At 33.3% G+C, this 18,397-nt stretch overlaps 1 protein-coding gene across 1 annotated transcript in view; it reads left to right on the top strand.

The window, feature by feature from the left end:
- LOC128191702 (uncharacterized) overlaps positions 1-18,012 on the top strand; it is an 87,880-nt gene extending 69,868 nt beyond the window's left edge. The window contains exons 11-25 of the mRNA XM_052863909.1: positions 7,755-7,889; positions 8,831-8,971; positions 9,547-9,681; positions 10,895-11,035; positions 11,517-11,651; positions 13,005-13,121; positions 14,027-14,167; positions 14,382-14,516; positions 14,603-14,713; positions 15,206-15,349; positions 15,479-15,541; positions 15,699-15,897; positions 16,501-16,557; positions 17,387-17,482; positions 17,602-18,012. Coding sequence (XP_052719869.1) covers positions 7,755-7,889; positions 8,831-8,971; positions 9,547-9,681; positions 10,895-11,035; positions 11,517-11,651; positions 13,005-13,121; positions 14,027-14,167; positions 14,382-14,516; positions 14,603-14,713; positions 15,206-15,349; positions 15,479-15,541; positions 15,699-15,897; positions 16,501-16,557; positions 17,387-17,482; positions 17,602-17,874 — 2,023 coding nt within the window. The 3' untranslated portion in view covers positions 17,875-18,012. The remainder of the gene's footprint in view (positions 1-7,754; positions 7,890-8,830; positions 8,972-9,546; positions 9,682-10,894; positions 11,036-11,516; positions 11,652-13,004; positions 13,122-14,026; positions 14,168-14,381; positions 14,517-14,602; positions 14,714-15,205; positions 15,350-15,478; positions 15,542-15,698; positions 15,898-16,500; positions 16,558-17,386; positions 17,483-17,601) is intronic.
- Positions 18,013-18,397: the final 385 nt, after the last annotated feature.

Below are 18,397 nucleotides of genomic sequence, written 5' to 3' on the forward strand. Positions count from 1 at the left end.
TCTTCGATTTTTGTAACCATGATGAGTTATGATTCATTGTATTACAAATGCACCACTACGTATTTTATAAGGAAATATACTGAGTATACAATCACATGGTGATGTTAAAATTGCATATAAAAATATAGTTGCATATTGTGGTATTAATGGACTTATTGTACGTACGACCTAACTCAGACAGCGCGTGCACGGATCTCTATCTCGCGGGATCCCTGGTCGAGGACGGATGAACCCATGTTTTATGTGTATTTGTAATTTAAATAAATGATACCTATTTTTAAGAGAATGTCAGCTCGAGGCCTTTGTGGGCGTTCCGGCCTTTGATACATGTATGTATAATGAAGATTCTAAATTGTAGAAATCGTGACCCTCGGACCAAAACTGCAGCCCCAGGCAGGGTTCAAAGTTTAACATAAAACTACATATGAAAAATGTTTAAAAAAATTTTCTCAAGAACTACGTATACTGCACCACAAATGCCAATATTTACACAAAAGGTTGTATATATAGTAAAGATTCTAAATTGTAAAAATCGTGACCCCCGAACAAAACGTGGGGCCCCAGAAGGGGTTTAAATTTTAACGTATATAGGAAAATGTTTTAAAATCTTCTTCTCAAGAACTATAATGCGACTGTTTGGGATATTACTATGCATACATGTACATCCTTAAATAATGTAGATTCTAATTTGTAAAAATATCCTAACTCCCGGACAATTGGTGGGGCACCAAGAGGGGTTCAAAATTTAAACATTTTAAACAACATAAAGGAAACGTTTAAAAATTTTCTTTTTAAGAACTACAATGTTATAGTTTGTGGAATTTCTATGCATGCATCCTTGGCTTCTGTAGATTCCTAATTGGTAAAATCGTGACCCCCGGACCAATACTTGGGCTCCAAGAGGGGGTCAAAGTTAATTATAGAAATATAAAGTTAACATGTTAAAAAATCTTCTTCTCGAGAACTACAATGCTTCAGTTTGTGAGATTACTATCATGCATACAACCTTGGATAATGAAGGTTCGACAGTTTTAAAATAATGACCCCTCAGGCTGGACTAATACTGGGTACCCAAGATGGGTTTAAAGTTAATTGTAGAAGTATATATGGAAAATGTTTAAAAATCTTCTCGAGAACTACAATGCATCAATTTGTCAGATAACTACGTAAGCATCCTCAAATAGTGTAGATTAGAAATTATAAAAGCCGTGACCTCAATCTAATACCGGGGCCCTAAGAGGTGTTCAAAGTTTAGCATAGAAATAATGAGGGAAAATATTGAAAAATCTTTTTCTAGGGAACTATAATGCTTCAGCTTGTGAGATTACTATGTAAGCATCCTTAAGGTCAGACACGTTCCTCGAGAATCTTGTTTGTATCTCCTCGTTATAGAGAGTTCCAATAAATAATATTAATTTTACAATTATTTTAAGAATGATTAAAATTTAACAAGATGTGGCTATGTGTCTAGATGGCCCTGTGGTAAGAACCGTGGCCGCTAACTGCCAGAAGCATACAGTACCAATCAGACCCGACCTAACACCAAAGTAAACCCCAACTAAACCCGGGTTTACTTTTGGGGTTTACTTGGGGTTTTCTCTGGGTTTACTTTTTGAAAATTTGGGTCCACTCGGGGTTTACTTGGGGTTTACTTTGAAACTCCTTTTGAGATCAACTGCATGCACTGAAGTGTGAAGCAGACTAGTATTGTATCTTACCATCCTATTGCCTGTAATTACTACCCTTTGTATATTCCGAATACACAGTTAGCGCTTGCTTTCAGGGGTATACTTCTGACTGGGTTTACTCTCTGTGTCCACTCTGGGTTTACTTTGGGTTTACTCTGGGTCCACTCTAGTAAACCCGAAGTAAACCCAGGAAGTAAACCCAGGGTTTAGTTGGGGGTTTACTTTCTGTTAGGTTGGGTCTGATCGGTACTGTATATGTTCACTGTATATGTGTACTGTGTATAGAGGTCGTGAGTTCAAATCCCCGCTCCGGCCGAGATAGAGTTCCTATATAGTGAATTTTGCTGTGCCGTATATGTATTTATTTTTATATCAGCAATTCAAGTGTATATATAGGAAATTGCATACTATAGTATTTTGGAGAAATGCCTGGTAAGGTACCCTAATATTTTTCAAGAAAGCTTGTCAAAATAGTAGTAAACCATCAACAAATTCCTGGAAAAAGTTATACAAAATTGAGGAACGTGTCGTCGGCCTTATATAATGTACACTGTAGATTCAAAATAATTAAAGTTTAAGCACTGGACTAATACTGTGGCCCCAAGAGGGGTTCAAAGTTTTACATAGAAAGATATATTGAAAATGTTTTTAAAAGTTTTTCTCGAGAACTATAATGCTACAGTTTGTGGGATTACTATGCAAGGATCCTCAAATTGTGTAAACTCTAATGTAGTGGAACCAAGAGTTATCTTTCTTGATGTTCTGTACAGTCTGAGAGTTATTCCTCTTGAAGTGGAACTCTTCTACGTTCAGTTTTTCAGGGTGTGTACGTGCGGTCCCACCGCAGTGCTACACATTTTCATTCCTTTGTTACTATTTATGTTGTTCAAGCCAACCATAAACCTCGGACCAATATTGGGTCCCCAGAAAGTGGTTCAATGTTTAAAATAGAAAAAGCATATGCTTCGAAATGTAATGTTACAAGGAACTGCTGTTCAGGTGAGCGATGTGGCCCATGGGCCCCTTGTTTAATTATGATAATTTTAATCTAAGTTTTCAACAAAGAAGCATTTCACTGTTTTCCAAAAACCTTGGGGTTTTATAAACAAAAAATAAATACCAAATGTAAGATGATAATAGAGTTTTGCAGAGTATAAGAATTACTTTAATTAACCTACTTAGGATCAAAAACTTGTCAAAACAGCTCACAAATGTAAAAGAAAATGCTGAAAATCAGACTGACAGTTTCTCAAATACTCTTTGTCACAAAAAGAAAGAATTGGAGTCCGTATGCATGCAGTCATTTCATGCATATCTTTTACATTTTCTGCTATGCTATGGTATGCAATTTTAATGATATGCTATGAGATTTGTATGCTATGCTATGAGATTTGTATGTTATGCTATGAGAAATTAAAATGAAGGACTTAATGATATGGTATGTCATGCTATGCTATGGTATGCTATGAGATTTGAACAAAAACTCCTCCATACACAGAAGAGTTTGACACATTTCGATGTAAAAAAATAAGAAGCTAAAATTTACTACAAATCTTGTAGAGGTGTTCAAAGTTTAGCATAGAAATAATGAGGGAAAATATTGAAAAATCTTTTTCTAGGGAACTATAATGCTTCAGCTTGTGAGATTACTATGTAAGCATCCTTAAGGTCAGACACGTTCCTCGAGAATCTTGTTTGTATCTCCTCGTTATAGAGAGTTCCAATAAATAATATTAATTTTACAATTATTTTAAGAATGATTAAAATTTAATAAGATGTGGCTATGTGTCTAGATGGCCCTGTGGTAAGAACCGTGGCCGCTAACTGCCAGAAGCATACAGTACCAATCAGACCCGACCTAACACCAAAGTAAACCCCAACTAAACCCGGGTTTACTTTTGGGGTTTACTTGGGGTTTTCTCTGGGTTTACTTTTTGAAAATTTGGGTCCACTCGGGGTTTACTTGGGGTTTACTTTGAAACTCCTTTTGAGATCAACTGCATGCACTGAAGTGTGAAGCAGACTAGTATTGTATCTTACCATCCTATTGCCTGTAATTACTACCCTTTGTATATTCCGAATACACAGTTAGCGCCTGCTTTCAGGGGTATACTTCTGACTGGGTTTACTCTCTGTGTCCACTCTGGGTTTACTTTGGGTTTACTCTGGGTCCACTCTAGTAAACCCGAAGTAAACCCAGGAAGTAAACCCAGGGTTTAGTTGGGGGTTTACTTTCTGTTAGGTTGGGTCTGATCGGTACTGTATATGTTCACTGTATATGTGTACTGTGTATAGAGGTCGTGAGTTCAAATCCCCGCTCCGGCCGAGATAGAGTTCCTATATAGTGAATTTTGCTGTGCCGTATATGTATTTATTTTTATATCAGCAATTCAAGTGTATATATAGGAAATTGCATACTATAGTATTTTGGAGAAATGCCTGGTAAGGTACCCTAATATTTTTCAAGAAAGCTTGTCAAAATAGTAGTAAACCATCAACAAATTCCTGGAAAAAGTTATACAAAATTGAGGAACGTGTCGTCGGCCTTATATAATGTACACTGTAGATTCAAAATAATTAAAGTTTAAGCACTGGACTAATACTGTGGCCCCAAGAGGGGTTCAAAGTTTTACATAGAAAGATATATTGAAAATGTTTTTAAAAGTTTTTCTCGAGAACTATAATGCTACAGTTTGTGGGATTACTATGCAAGGATCCTCAAATTGTGTAAACTCTAATGTAGTGGAACCAAGAGTTATCTTTCTTGATGTTCTGTACAGTCTGAGAGTTATTCCTCTTGAAGTGGAACTCTTCTACGTTCAGTTTTTCAGGGTGTGTACGTGCGGTCCCACCGCAGTGCTACACATTTTCATTCCTTTGTTACTATTTATGTTGTTCAAGCCAACCATAAACCTCGGACCAATATTGGGTCCCCAGAAAGTGGTTCAATGTTTAAAATAGAAAAAGCATATGCTTCGAAATGTAATGTTACAAGGAACTGCTGTTCAGGTGAGCGATGTGGCCCATGGGCCCCTTGTTTAATTATGATAATTTTAATCTAAGTTTTCAACAAAGAAGCATTTCACTGTTTTCCAAAAACCTTGGGGTTTTATAAACAAAAAATAAATACCAAATGTAAGATGATAATAGAGTTTTGCAGAGTATAAGAATTACTTTAATTAACCTACTTAGGATCAAAAACTTGTCAAAACAGCTCACAAATGTAAAAGAAAATGCTGAAAATCAGACTGACAGTTTCTCAAATACTCTTTGTCACAAAAAGAAAGAATTGGAGTCCGTATGCATGCAGTCATTTCATGCATATCTTTTACATTTTCTGCTATGCTATGGTATGCAATTTTAATGATATGCTATGAGATTTGTATGCTATGCTATGAGATTTGTATGTTATGCTATGAGAAATTAAAATGAAGGACTTAATGATATGGTATGTCATGCTATGCTATGGTATGCTATGAGATTTGAACAAAAACTCCTCCATACACAGAAGAGTTTGACACATTTCGATGTAAAAAAATAAGAAGCTAAAATTTACTACAAATCTTGTAGAGGTGTTCAAAGTTTAGCATAGAAATAATGAGGGAAAATATTGAAAAATCTTTTTCTAGGGAACTATAATGCTTCAGCTTGTGAGATTACTATGTAAGCATCCTTAAGGTCAGACACGTTCCTCGAGAATCTTGTTTGTATCTCCTCGTTATAGAGAGTTCCAATAAATAATATTAATTTTACAATTATTTTAAGAATGATTAAAATTTAATAAGATGTGGCTATGTGTCTAGATGGCCCTGTGGTAAGAACCGTGGCCGCTAACTGCCAGAAGCATACAGTACCAATCAGACCCGACCTAACACCAAAGTAAACCCCAACTAAACCCGGGTTTACTTTTGGGGTTTACTTGGGGTTTTCTCTGGGTTTACTTTTTGAAAATTTGGGTCCACTCGGGGTTTACTTGGGGTTTACTTTGAAACTCCTTTTGAGATCAACTGCATGCACTGAAGTGTGAAGCAGACTAGTATTGTATCTTACCATCCTATTGCCTGTAATTACTACCCTTTGTATATTCCGAATACACAGTTAGCGCCTGCTTTCAGGGGTATACTTCTGACTGGGTTTACTCTCTGTGTCCACTCTGGGTTTACTTTGGGTTTACTCTGGGTCCACTCTAGTAAACCCGAAGTAAACCCAGGAAGTAAACCCAGGGTTTAGTTGGGGGTTTACTTTCTGTTAGGTTGGGTCTGATCGGTACTGTATATGTTCACTGTATATGTGTACTGTGTATAGAGGTCGTGAGTTCAAATCCCCGCTCCGGCCGAGATAGAGTTCCTATATAGTGAATTTTGCTGTGCCGTATATGTATTTATTTTTATATCAGCAATTCAAGTGTATATATAGGAAATTGCATACTATAGTATTTTGGAGAAATGCCTGGTAAGGTACCCTAATATTTTTCAAGAAAGCTTGTCAAAATAGTAGTAAACCATCAACAAATTCCTGGAAAAAGTTATACAAAATTGAGGAACGTGTCGTCGGCCTTATATAATGTACACTGTAGATTCAAAATAATTAAAGTTTAAGCACTGGACTAATACTGTGGCCCCAAGAGGGGTTCAAAGTTTTACATAGAAAGATATATTGAAAATGTTTTTAAAAGTTTTTCTCGAGAACTATAATGCTACAGTTTGTGGGATTACTATGCAAGGATCCTCAAATTGTGTAAACTCTAATGTAGTGGAACCAAGAGTTATCTTTCTTGATGTTCTGTACAGTCTGAGAGTTATTCCTCTTGAAGTGGAACTCTTCTACGTTCAGTTTTTCAGGGTGTGTACGTGCGGTCCCACCGCAGTGCTACACATTTTCATTCCTTTGTTACTATTTATGTTGTTCAAGCCAACCATAAACCTCGGACCAATATTGGGTCCCCAGAAAGTGGTTCAATGTTTAAAATAGAAAAAGCATATGCTTCGAAATGTAATGTTACAAGGAACTGCTGTTCAGGTGAGCGATGTGGCCCATGGGCCCCTTGTTTAATTATGATAATTTTAATCTAAGTTTTCAACAAAGAAGCATTTCACTGTTTTCCAAAAACCTTGGGGTTTTATAAACAAAAAATAAATACCAAATGTAAGATGATAATAGAGTTTTGCAGAGTATAAGAATTACTTTAATTAACCTACTTAGGATCAAAAACTTGTCAAAACAGCTCACAAATGTAAAAGAAAATGCTGAAAATCAGACTGACAGTTTCTCAAATACTCTTTGTCACAAAAAGAAAGAATTGGAGTCCGTATGCATGCAGTCATTTCATGCATATCTTTTACATTTTCTGCTATGCTATGGTATGCAATTTTAATGATATGCTATGAGATTTGTATGCTATGCTATGAGATTTGTATGTTATGCTATGAGAAATTAAAATGAAGGACTTAATGATATGGTATGTCATGCTATGCTATGGTATGCTATGAGATTTGAACAAAAACTCCTCCATACACAGAAGAGTTCCACACATTTCGATGTAAAAAAATAAGAAGCTAAAATTTACTACAAATCTTTTATGTGAACATTTATTTTTTTAAAATAAAAACATTCAAAACCGAGTTAAAATAATGTTGTATGCCATGCTATGGTATGATTTGACGAATGCGATTCTATGAGATTGTATGCTTTGGTATGAGATTCCAATGCTATGCTATGAGATTTCAATGCTATGCTAAGAGATTTCAATGATATGCTATGCTATGGTGTATGTTGTAAAAGATATGCTTGAAGCGACTGCGTGTTTTCTGAATTGTAGAAGATCAAAATCAAAATTCTAATATTCAAGAATATTAAAAAGTGTTATATTTGTATTTCCGTAAAGTTTATTATCTAGGAAAAAAAATCAGTTAACGCAAGCTACACTTTTTTATCTTTTATCTCCTTCGTATCTTTATAAAGGCAGTTGAAATCATACATCAATAAAATATCTTAATGCATATTAAATGTTCATGTATCAAAATTGGCAATTGTTATAATATTGATGTTACAATTTTCTTTTCTAAGGATTGAAGACCTCTTAAACAAAGATAGAAACCTGCAGAAATACAAAACAGATGCAGAGCACAAAACCAGCACGCTTATGAACGCCTTACACGACAAAGAAACTGAAATTGAAGCTATAAGCAAGCAGTTAGCAAGGTTAAAAGTTTTTTTTTTATGAATGATTGAAATTTACATCTAAGATGAGAGATAATACTATAATCGCCCCTTTCGCCCTCGTTGTCAGCGGGCGAATTTAAGACTAGGCGAACTTCAATGTTTCAAATTATCTCTCTTTAAACATAACTGTGTCTGGGTGAAGGGGTAAGAAGGGGCAAAACTGTTTGAAATTATAGATGGACGAAAATAACACGAGGCGAAAATAACCCTGTTTACAGTATTTGATTGGCGCTAAACTTTTGATAAGCCAATGGAAAAGGGGGATATATACTATATAAGTTAGTTCATATTTAGTAAAATTCTGGCAATCTAGAAGGGGTTTGATCAATTCCCTTCTTCTGCCGCCTACGTTCTAAAAGTTCAACGTTGACTGCAGATTTCAACAAACTGTCATTCAGAATTTGCTGTTTTGGCATGGCGCCTATTATTGTGATTGTTTAGTATCAGTTTTATGTAAGAAGCAAATGAGTATACATTTTATAAATGCCCTGGCACACAAAGGTTACCGACTTTTTTATATAGCACGGAAACGAATAGATGTACTGGTAATATTAACATATATCTTTAAAAGCAAATATGGCACTGCCCATTCTGTCAGATATTGTACAGGCCGGGGCGCTAACGCGCGTCGGAACGTCTTATTTGTGACGGAATGGACAATTTTTGACTTAAATCACTTATCAAAGCATTTCAAAATTTAGAGAACGTTTTTAATGAAACTATCTTGATGATTTTTGTAACTTACAGCTTATCATTTTGCATGGACAATATTTGATGTTCAATATGATGTATGTAATGTATGTAAAGAAAAAATGGAACTGTAGCAGCAGTGAAGATTGTTGACTGTTTTTCATGTAATACGTTTTCAGTTGTATTTGATATGTGTCTTTGTCGTTATTTTGTAATTTATTATTTTGCAGATCTGAGGAAAATGTTTCAATCCTATCAAAAGATATACAGAATATCCAAGAGTCCAAACGCCAAGTTGCTGATGAGAAACTTCAAGACCTTCAAACAGAAAATGGTTCCCTAAAACTAACTTTGGCAGAGGCAACTACAAAGTAGGATATGATGATCATATTTATCAACTAAAATCAACCAAAAGAGCTCACAATTCTTTGTTTTGTTAACAATGCCTAGGCCGTTTTCATGTTACCACATTGATAGCTGACAAGAAAATAAAATTTTAAGACAGAATTTAAATATGACAAACACTATACGCTTTTTAAAAAAAACTAAAATGAAAATTTTACTAAAATATAAAAATTAATGTAAACAAAGATTTTGGCTGAAATCGTGGCCATGCCTCTTACACACACTAAAATGTTATTTAGAGTTAGTTTTACAAACTTGGTTAATCCATTTAGACAATAGAAACAATTACTACGTCAAAACGGTTATTATGTTTTAAATATCTATTTATAAAATATCTTTACATTTATTTACAAAGACATTTCGAACTTTACATAAAGAAATGCATAACAAGTGCAATTTGTTATTTTTCAGTCTTTTTATCTCAGCTACTAATTTCATTCAGGGTTGTATACGTAAAAGTATATATTTTAAATTTCTTTGATTACTCATGTACCATAAGGAAAACGTAAAATCTAAATTAATATTTTGTTCACTCTTGAAGGATTGATGACCTTTGGAACAAATGTACAAACCTGCAAAAATACAAAAGTGATACAGAACTTGAGATCGGGACGTTATTAAATGTTGTAGAAGAGAAAGAAACTGAAATTGAAACTTTACACAAATATCTAGCAAGGTACATGTGTATACAATCTTTTATTTTTATTTTTTTACGGATTGTAAGATTATTTACTTATTTGTTCATCTTATTTCTTAGTTTTAAGTATAATGTATATTGCATTACTTGATACAATGTGTCAAATCATCATCATGTGTTCAGATCTGTTTATCCTTTTTAAAGCGCTAAGCATAGCTAAGCGCTTTATTGTCGTTAGACTTCTACTTCCGGTGCATCAAATTACCGCCCCCTATGAGCAGAAATATGCATCATTTAAACTGGTTAAAAAATCAGTTTCAGGGGTTAATGCAAGCACATTGTTGCACGGGCTATTGTGAATATAAAGTTTGGGCTATTGTGAATCCAAGGTGCGGGGCTTACGTACATCATTGCAGGGGCTGTCAGGCAGTGAGGAGGAAAGATATTGCCTAAAGCTGAAATACATGTATAAAAAATCTAATCGATTCTTTCTAACTAAGCTTGCACAAAGTAAATTTGCTTTAGAAACAAGCTAGGTTAGCGCTTTTTAGTACTATCAGTACTTTGATTAATAAGGGGTCTGTAATGCAACCGATCAGTCTATCTGCTCGTTACTTTTTCTATCTGTTCGTCCGTTCATCCGGTCAAGAATATCACTCGTCGGGAGCATTTTTTCTCTTCCTCTGGTGAACCTGGCTTAAACTTTTCTCAAATACTACTTATGAGAAACGGGTGTGCAGTAACATTAAACAAATTTTCTGGGTGTGACATTAAAATAATATCAGACGGTTTCTGATCTTGATTGTTAGATCCAAGGACAGGCTTAAGTATTGAGTAGGCCAAAGCCGGCTAGAGTCTCAGGGTTGTTTGTACATATTATATTTGTTACGGGTCTTGGCCAATGTAGTCGTGCGTGGTTACCATGGTTATACAATTTAACAGTGATTTTGCTGCGTTATGTAGTATTAGTTTGTGTCATATCATACATATTAAGAATTGTATGTAAATTTTAACTAAACTAGTAAGATATTACAACATGATACGATATTGTATTCATCATATTACTTGTCATATTAAAGAATATAAATGTTGATATATACGAGTATGTATTATATATGACTTTATATACAAGACATGATCTTGTTGCCTCACATAGGGATACTAAGTCAAAAGGAGCTTTATCTGTAAAACTTTTTGAAATGTTACCTGTTTTCAATTTTTGCTGATATATTTTTTTCTATCTGGCTTGCAGATCTGAAAAAAATGTCTCAATTTTATCAAAAGATATTAAGGACATTCAAGGTTCAAAACGCCAAGCTGCTGATGAGAGAGTTCAAAGCCTTCAAACAGAGAATGCTTCCATAAAATTAGAATTGACAAAGGCAACTACAGAGTAGGATACAATTTTTATATTAATTGTGTTCAGATTAAATAATCATGTAATATCATTTTGCATACGAATATTTTCAGAAATTGGGAATGTGTTTAAATTTGAATAATAAACGAATCGATCGAGATATTGTATTTACAGTTGATTTGCAATTCAAAGAGTTCATATTACCAGAAAAGTATATTTACCAAGATAGATGAATCATTGAAATCAACAAACCATCTATTTATCAAATTGTTTGATGATGATAATTTTTCTTACATATTACATTAAAGCTAATAATGCGTACATTAGAAAAAATAAAACAAACATGCTCTAATTACAGAACAAGTGCATTTTTTTTCATTACGATCCAGGATTCCCAGATATTTTTACTGGTTTGTTTTTTCATAACGATGTTGATATATACATTGAATCCTTTTGGGGTTTTTTTAAAATAATTTATGAGTTTGAGTTTCAAATTTATTTTTGTTTACTTTTGAAGGATTGATGCCTTTCGGAATAAGTGTACAATGCTGCAAAAATACAAAACAGATACAGAGCATACGATTAACACATTGTTGAACGCCGTAAAGGAGAAAGAAACTGAAATTGAAACTTTAAACAAACAACTAGCAAGGTAAATAGTTTTATCTACAGTTGTCTTTACAGACACTGAAATAATATAAGGAATTAAATCTTAATTACACTTTGTAAATACAAATGTATGTATATTAATATTAACTTATTAATGCATATAATGTACCAAATTATTATATTTTTATATACTGAACACACGTTCTAAGTGTTCATCCAGTAACTGTTTTGACTCTATGAAAAAACACAAACATTTTGTTAAAATTTTATTCATAAATAGAGATGCTTGTGTCTATCGATTGTTGCGTTAAAATCAGCTAAGTTCTTCATAAGACTTTGTTGCAAACACCTCTTTGCATAACACACTCTCAAAATAAAAACTAACACTAGAAAATTTGTAATGGCATCCTCCCCGGCCTCTTATCTTTGCAAAACAACGTTGCCCCATTAAAACATTTACCTCTAAATTTCTGTTGCCAGACTTGTCGTGCTTTTCTTTCTAAGTTATAACACCCTTCATCACCATCAGAACTTCGTGGCTTTATTTTGCCCAGTCAGCTCTGGTAATCAATGGTATTTTAGTACCCATGCCTAAATTGCGGTACGATGTTTCTGAGCCAGTACTTGGACTCCTTTTGGACCTCTGGCCCATAACTGTTCCGTTTTAAGGTGGTCGCGGACTGTTTGCCGTGATAGAATTCATTCATTTAACTTGCCGGCTGAATACTACGTACGTATCTCTTATTTGGCCATGAACTACGTAGCGATATTGATCTCTGATTGTGACAAGATACCCTTCCGATTTCCAATTTCACCCATGCAGGGCTTTCGGATTGGTGTTGGTTGACAATGGAAATTACGTACCTAATTTACCCAAACAAATACCTTAAGATATTTCACTTTTCATACTGATTACCAAATTATTAACACAATATCGAGGACAATATGAACAGTATATTACAGTTGAGTTCAATTTGTCGTAGGAACAATTTAGGCACAAACATTCCAACAGCCCTGGTTCTTTTTCAATGGTCATTCTGCCCATATTTAAGTGTTTTACATTTGAGACTTTTAACAACGAGTGATATCAATCGCAAAAGTAACCATTAACATAAAGAACGTGCTGCAGAGTACCAATATTTTTTGAGGTTTCGTCCCAACGAATTCTTTGTACATGTATCGGCATGGTCTTATTATAGATTTGCCATTTTTAAGAAGACACAACTTACATTTAATTACTTTAAAATTATTGTTTGGCTATCTATTTTGTATTTACAATGATTACGATCTTACACGCACAACGTCTCATATAACAAATACTTAGTTGAAAATTGATGTCTTACTTGTTATCTTGTTTGATCTGCAAAAACCAAGAAGTTTTTTTACTGCGTTTTAGGAAAAACAAAGAATTATCAAAAGACAAAGAAAATGCCGAAAACCAGAAAAACAGACAATCTAAAGCTCTTGACGAGAAAGAAAAAGAAATCGAGATCATGCGAAATGATATAGCAAGGTAATACGTAGCTTAACATGTAATAATACAACCCTATATATCCCTGATATAGTAGTCGATAGTCATCGTTGAAAGAACTTTCTTGTTCAAGTTTATTTATACTATTATATATACACATGAGATATATGGAAACCAAAATGCTTTCATTATTTTTATCATCGGATCAAGAATACCCCTTGTTATTAAAATTCAAACAAGTAATGTAATTTTCTCCACATAATTGTCTGGGAATATAAACGGTGGAATTATTCCATTTGGCAATTTTATCTTTATTCGAAACACTTAACTGATGTAAGTATCATTCAAATCCAAATTAGAATAACAATTTTGATGACAATGCTACAATTAGTGGTACAATCTATCGAAGTATGAAGAAAGTATTGGATTTGCATCCCATGATTAATAAGAATTCAGACGAGACTTTATACACGTTCGTTTATTTTTATTGTATATGTACAATTGTCCTATAGAAGTAAATCTTAAAAGGTTTGGATTATTTTGTCTGGTTTAAATTTTGAGTATGAGTAATTGTTGTTTTTAAGAAATTTTGTTTTGTTTTCTATTTTCAAAATCAAAAATGAGATTTTTTTAACAAAAAATTTCTGCAAAACGTTACGTAATTCATAGGCATTTTTTTTTAAAGTATTAATTGATTGATCTCTATTTTTCGATTATATGTCGCTGACTACTTTAAATTTTAAATCAGTCGTGTTTTTCATTCCTGAGAAGCAACGATAATTGGTCAAGTATTAATCGTTGCCAGTTATGACTTAATTGGTTATGTATACATTGTTATGGCCAATGAACCTTGAAGCTTGATATATCATTTGGTATCTGCAAAAATCCATTATTCGAGGTGTGAAACATTTACTTATGTTGTTTCAAAATGTGATTTTCTATCATAGATATAGAGATAAAATTTGGACCTTGACCAAAACTGTTGAGGATATTAAAGGATCAAAAAGCCAAGCTGCTGATGAGAATATAAAAGACCTTCAAAAGAAAATTGGTTCTTTAAAATCAGAGTTAAGAAACGCAACTACTGAGTAGGGGTCATTTTTTCCAAATTTGAAAATTATATATAACAGTTTTAATTGGTGTGAATTTAAAATAAATGTCATTTAGTTGAAAACTAGATAAATTTTTAGTTTATGCGAAGCTCCACTAAACCACATCTTATACATTGAAACATTACTTGAATTGAAAGCGGAAAAGAAAAACGAAATATCTCTAGTATAGCAAATTTTTATTATTTTACAGGATGAATGATTTGTCTTACAAGTATAAATGCCTTCAAAAGGACAAAGAAAGTGCAGAATATACAATTAACAAGTTGTTAAGGAATGTGCAAGAAAAGGAAAAGGAAATAAGCTCATTAATTGAAGATCTAGCTAAGTGAGAACTAAAAGAGTATATGCTTATGATGTGAACATGCATATCGGAGCAAATGGGTTAATGTATATTTTTTAAATACTTTTTAGTGCCAATGAAAACGAAGATAGAGAGGAACATGCTGCTTCTGCAAATACTATACAAAAGCTTAATGATGAAAACGCCTCCTTAAAATCAAAGTTATCTCAATTGTCACATGAGTAAGTTTACCTAAAGTTTTACATTTTTACTGCATACATTAAGTCTGCAAATAAGATAAATTTCAAATGGCCCATAGAATTTGTGCATTTGTGTGTTTGTTGTTTTTTTTTTTTTTGGAATGGGGGGGGGGGGGGGGGGTTGCAAAACATTTGGTCAGAAAGGGTAAAAAATTTAATTCTTCTAGAGAGAATAACTAATGTTTTTTTTTTGTAAATTACAACTTTATGTACAACACAGAACATTTCACTGCAAGTGGACATTAATCCTATTTACATTCTAGTCATAAAGCATTAGACAACAAAATACTAGATTTAAAAGTTTTAATTTAAGAACCACTAGTTTGACTACTGATGTAATTCAACATCAGGACGATATAACATTAATCTATTTTACCTTTATATTTAAATAATATATTTCTTTATAACTTTTCAAACTTTATTGTAGAAATATAACAATTTGTTCTTTTAAATTACGTTTATACATTTTATAAGGACTGAGAAGAAAGTATATGCACTTATAAAGGAAATAAAAAGTCTACAGAAATCAAAAGGAACCAGTTCAGAGGAGTATAATGCAAGAAAACTCTACGAAGAAAATGAGTTTCTAAAAGCGCAATTAGATCGTACTTCAAGAAGGTAAATACTGAAAAGAAATCCCACAGGCTTAAAATAATTGAAGTTTGAGTTTGTCATAACTTTGAAATTTATTTCCTGTTTATGATAAATCAATTGAAAGAGTACATTTCTTATTTTCCTATGATATAGTTATGAACAGCTCAGAAAGGATTATAATGAGGTGAAGCGAGAAAGGGACCATGCATTAAACAGGTTAGCTTGTTTTTACAACCTTGATTGTATGTGTGGCGAGTTAAGATACTATTTTTTAATCTACTTCGCTAGAGGTGTTTTTGGTAGGTTTTTAATATATTTGAGAAACTTAAGGTATGAACGTTTAATTGATACAAATCATTCTCGTGCATCCAAGATTGAGATCCGTAGCAGGGGAGAAGCTGAGGAACAACAACCCTGGGATAGCTGACCTGAGTGATGAGAATCGGCCGATAAACTTGGGAGAAAAATTCAGCCAGCTCTATGATGACCAATGGACTGATGCAATTGAACACCTGGAAGAAATGGGTTATAGCGAAACAGACGGAATACGGCGTCTCCTAGATATTCTTAAGGTTAGTTTTATGGAAAGATAAAAAAAAATTATTTCATTTTTTTTATAATTATAACTGACAGTGTAATGATTTTCAGTTTTATTCTTAACATTAATTAAATCATAACTACAAAATACATACGAAAGATAAAAGATGACTATATGAACATTAACTTGATGTTTGAAATGAATGGTCTGACATTCAAGCCTGAAAATTGTAAGATACAAACTCTTATACTATTTACTTTAATAACATGGAATTTTTTTCTGCTTGTATAACTATGATATCGAAGTTTTCTTTTATACTTCTTGTTCATGTAATAGTCTCTTGAGTTTATGTCTTTTAAAATATGTTATTGTCATATAATTTTAGCATTTTATCTTACAAAATTTAAGATCAATTCCATTTCCATTTCCTTTTTAACTATAGATAGTATTTAAAAACTGTATATAATTAAAAAAATACTGTTGAAATGTTCATACATCTCTTTCTCACTCTTTTATTTTCTCGAGCGATCGTTTGTAGTATACCTCCTTTTGATTTCCTTACTTGACATTTAGATGTGTTGAAGATTTACTGTCACCCGATAACACTTTCTGGAATCATACGTTTAACATTTTGTAGGCTGTGTTCGATGAATGTGTTAAATTATCAGACTTCCACTTCAATCAACTAAAAGAGGTAGGCTTTTGTCTTTTGCACATGGGTATAGACCACTAATGCATAGGCGGTAATGTTAACGTTAGGGTTCATAGCTCCGGTCCTAATTTTCGTTCAGCAACGAAGGACCTCTTGAATGAAAGCTCATCAAATTGTCTCTTTCCTGTTAAAATTTCGTGGTTTGAAGTCAGATTCGTTTTCCGGCAAAATGCGTCTGTATTGAAAAAGTCTGAAAACGAAAGTAAAAGTAGGGAATTTTTCAGTTTTGGAAAGGGTGAACATCAAACAATTTCAATTCTTTTCTTCAAATGATAATTCAATTTTGACACTTGTTTTAAAAGTGAAAATCCTCTTTTCTGACATGTGTCAAGCATTCTGATTTAAAATGTCCCAATAAATGTATATACACTTTGCAAGTATAGGGACTATTTTGCTTACATGCACTACTTTGTTGTCCTACCAATTCCAAAAATAGTTAGAGGGATAAACCCACATGTGAGCTTGCTTGTACTTTCTCGCTGTAAAACGAGAGAAAGAGACAATAGAATGAGTACATAAACGTGAATATAACAAAACTGTGCGCAGAATTATAATGAAAATGTTAAAAAAGATTACTGAATATGAAAAAAATATTAATGCGAATAAAGAGTCAAAATGAAAATTTTGATTTTTAATATTTGTCGACCATTCCTTTCTGTCAAAGTCTATCCAAAATCTATATTAGATAGTCCTGCGGGCTTTTTCCTTCTCTTTGTTAATTTCGCGCGCTGTAAAAGTCTTTGAAAATAGTGAACACATACTGTTTTTCTTACTTGTTTGTGTGTCTAAAATACCTACTTTGATTAAAAAGTTAACTGGAACATGGCGCCTACCAAATGACCAGTTGAAAAAGTTGATAGACTTTCGCAAAGCCACGGCAATACATTCGGTAGCCAAAATTAAACAAGTATGTCAACTTTTCTTTTAATTTAGATTTATACAGTCTCAGATTCTCTATTTACATTAAAAGTATTTACAATAAAAGTTATCGTTAAACTGCCCTGCATTTTTTCGGTAATTTTGCAGGTTGTAAACGACTACATGAGTACAGCCTTCAGCAAGGAGAAAGCTGCCTGCCAGACCTACATCAACCGAAGCATAGAGCTATGTTGGTTGATGAGTGTACAGGATCCGCCAGTCGTCATTGACTTCATTGCCGTCTACGGTCAAGCTATTGACGATAAAATTTTACGAAAGTTCACAAAGACAGGCTCTAAGATTGACTTCTTGGTTTGGCCTGTGATTCGATTGCACAAAAACGGACCTTTACTACAAAAGGGTGTCGTGCAACCAATTTAGATACATATGTTAATGGCATACTTTATATTTATACATACACGCCTTTTGTTTTTTAAATATTATTGTGTACATTGATCTCCTTTTTACCTGAACGATTCTAAAATGTGTCTGAGAGATAAAAAATTATTCTTTGTCGAAGTTCTTTTAGTTGTTGAATATTATCATAAACAAATGTGTGGTCAACAAGACCACGCACGCAGTGCTTTTACTCTCTGTGCCCCTGTATATTATATTATTAAACCATAAAATCCTGAATCTTTTATCATAGGTGGTGGTCTCAATTCAATTCAATTCAATTCTTTATTCACTCAAGACCAGTTCACTGGTAATATGAGGTTCAACAAAGTACATACAAATGAATTAAAAAAACAGGCAAGGATCACAAGTACGATAGTAGGAATATTTTTTTTTAAAGTTGAGTAGTACGTCAATACAGTAGGTTGTATAAGTTTGTGTTAGGAAGAGCAGACTTTAACATTTTTCTTAATACATTTTGACAACGTTTTCAGCTTTTTTAAACAAC

Source organism: Crassostrea angulata, chromosome 7 (assembly GCF_025612915.1).
Source record: "Crassostrea angulata isolate pt1a10 chromosome 7, ASM2561291v2, whole genome shotgun sequence".
NCBI lineage: Eukaryota > Metazoa > Mollusca > Bivalvia > Ostreida > Ostreidae > Magallana > Magallana angulata.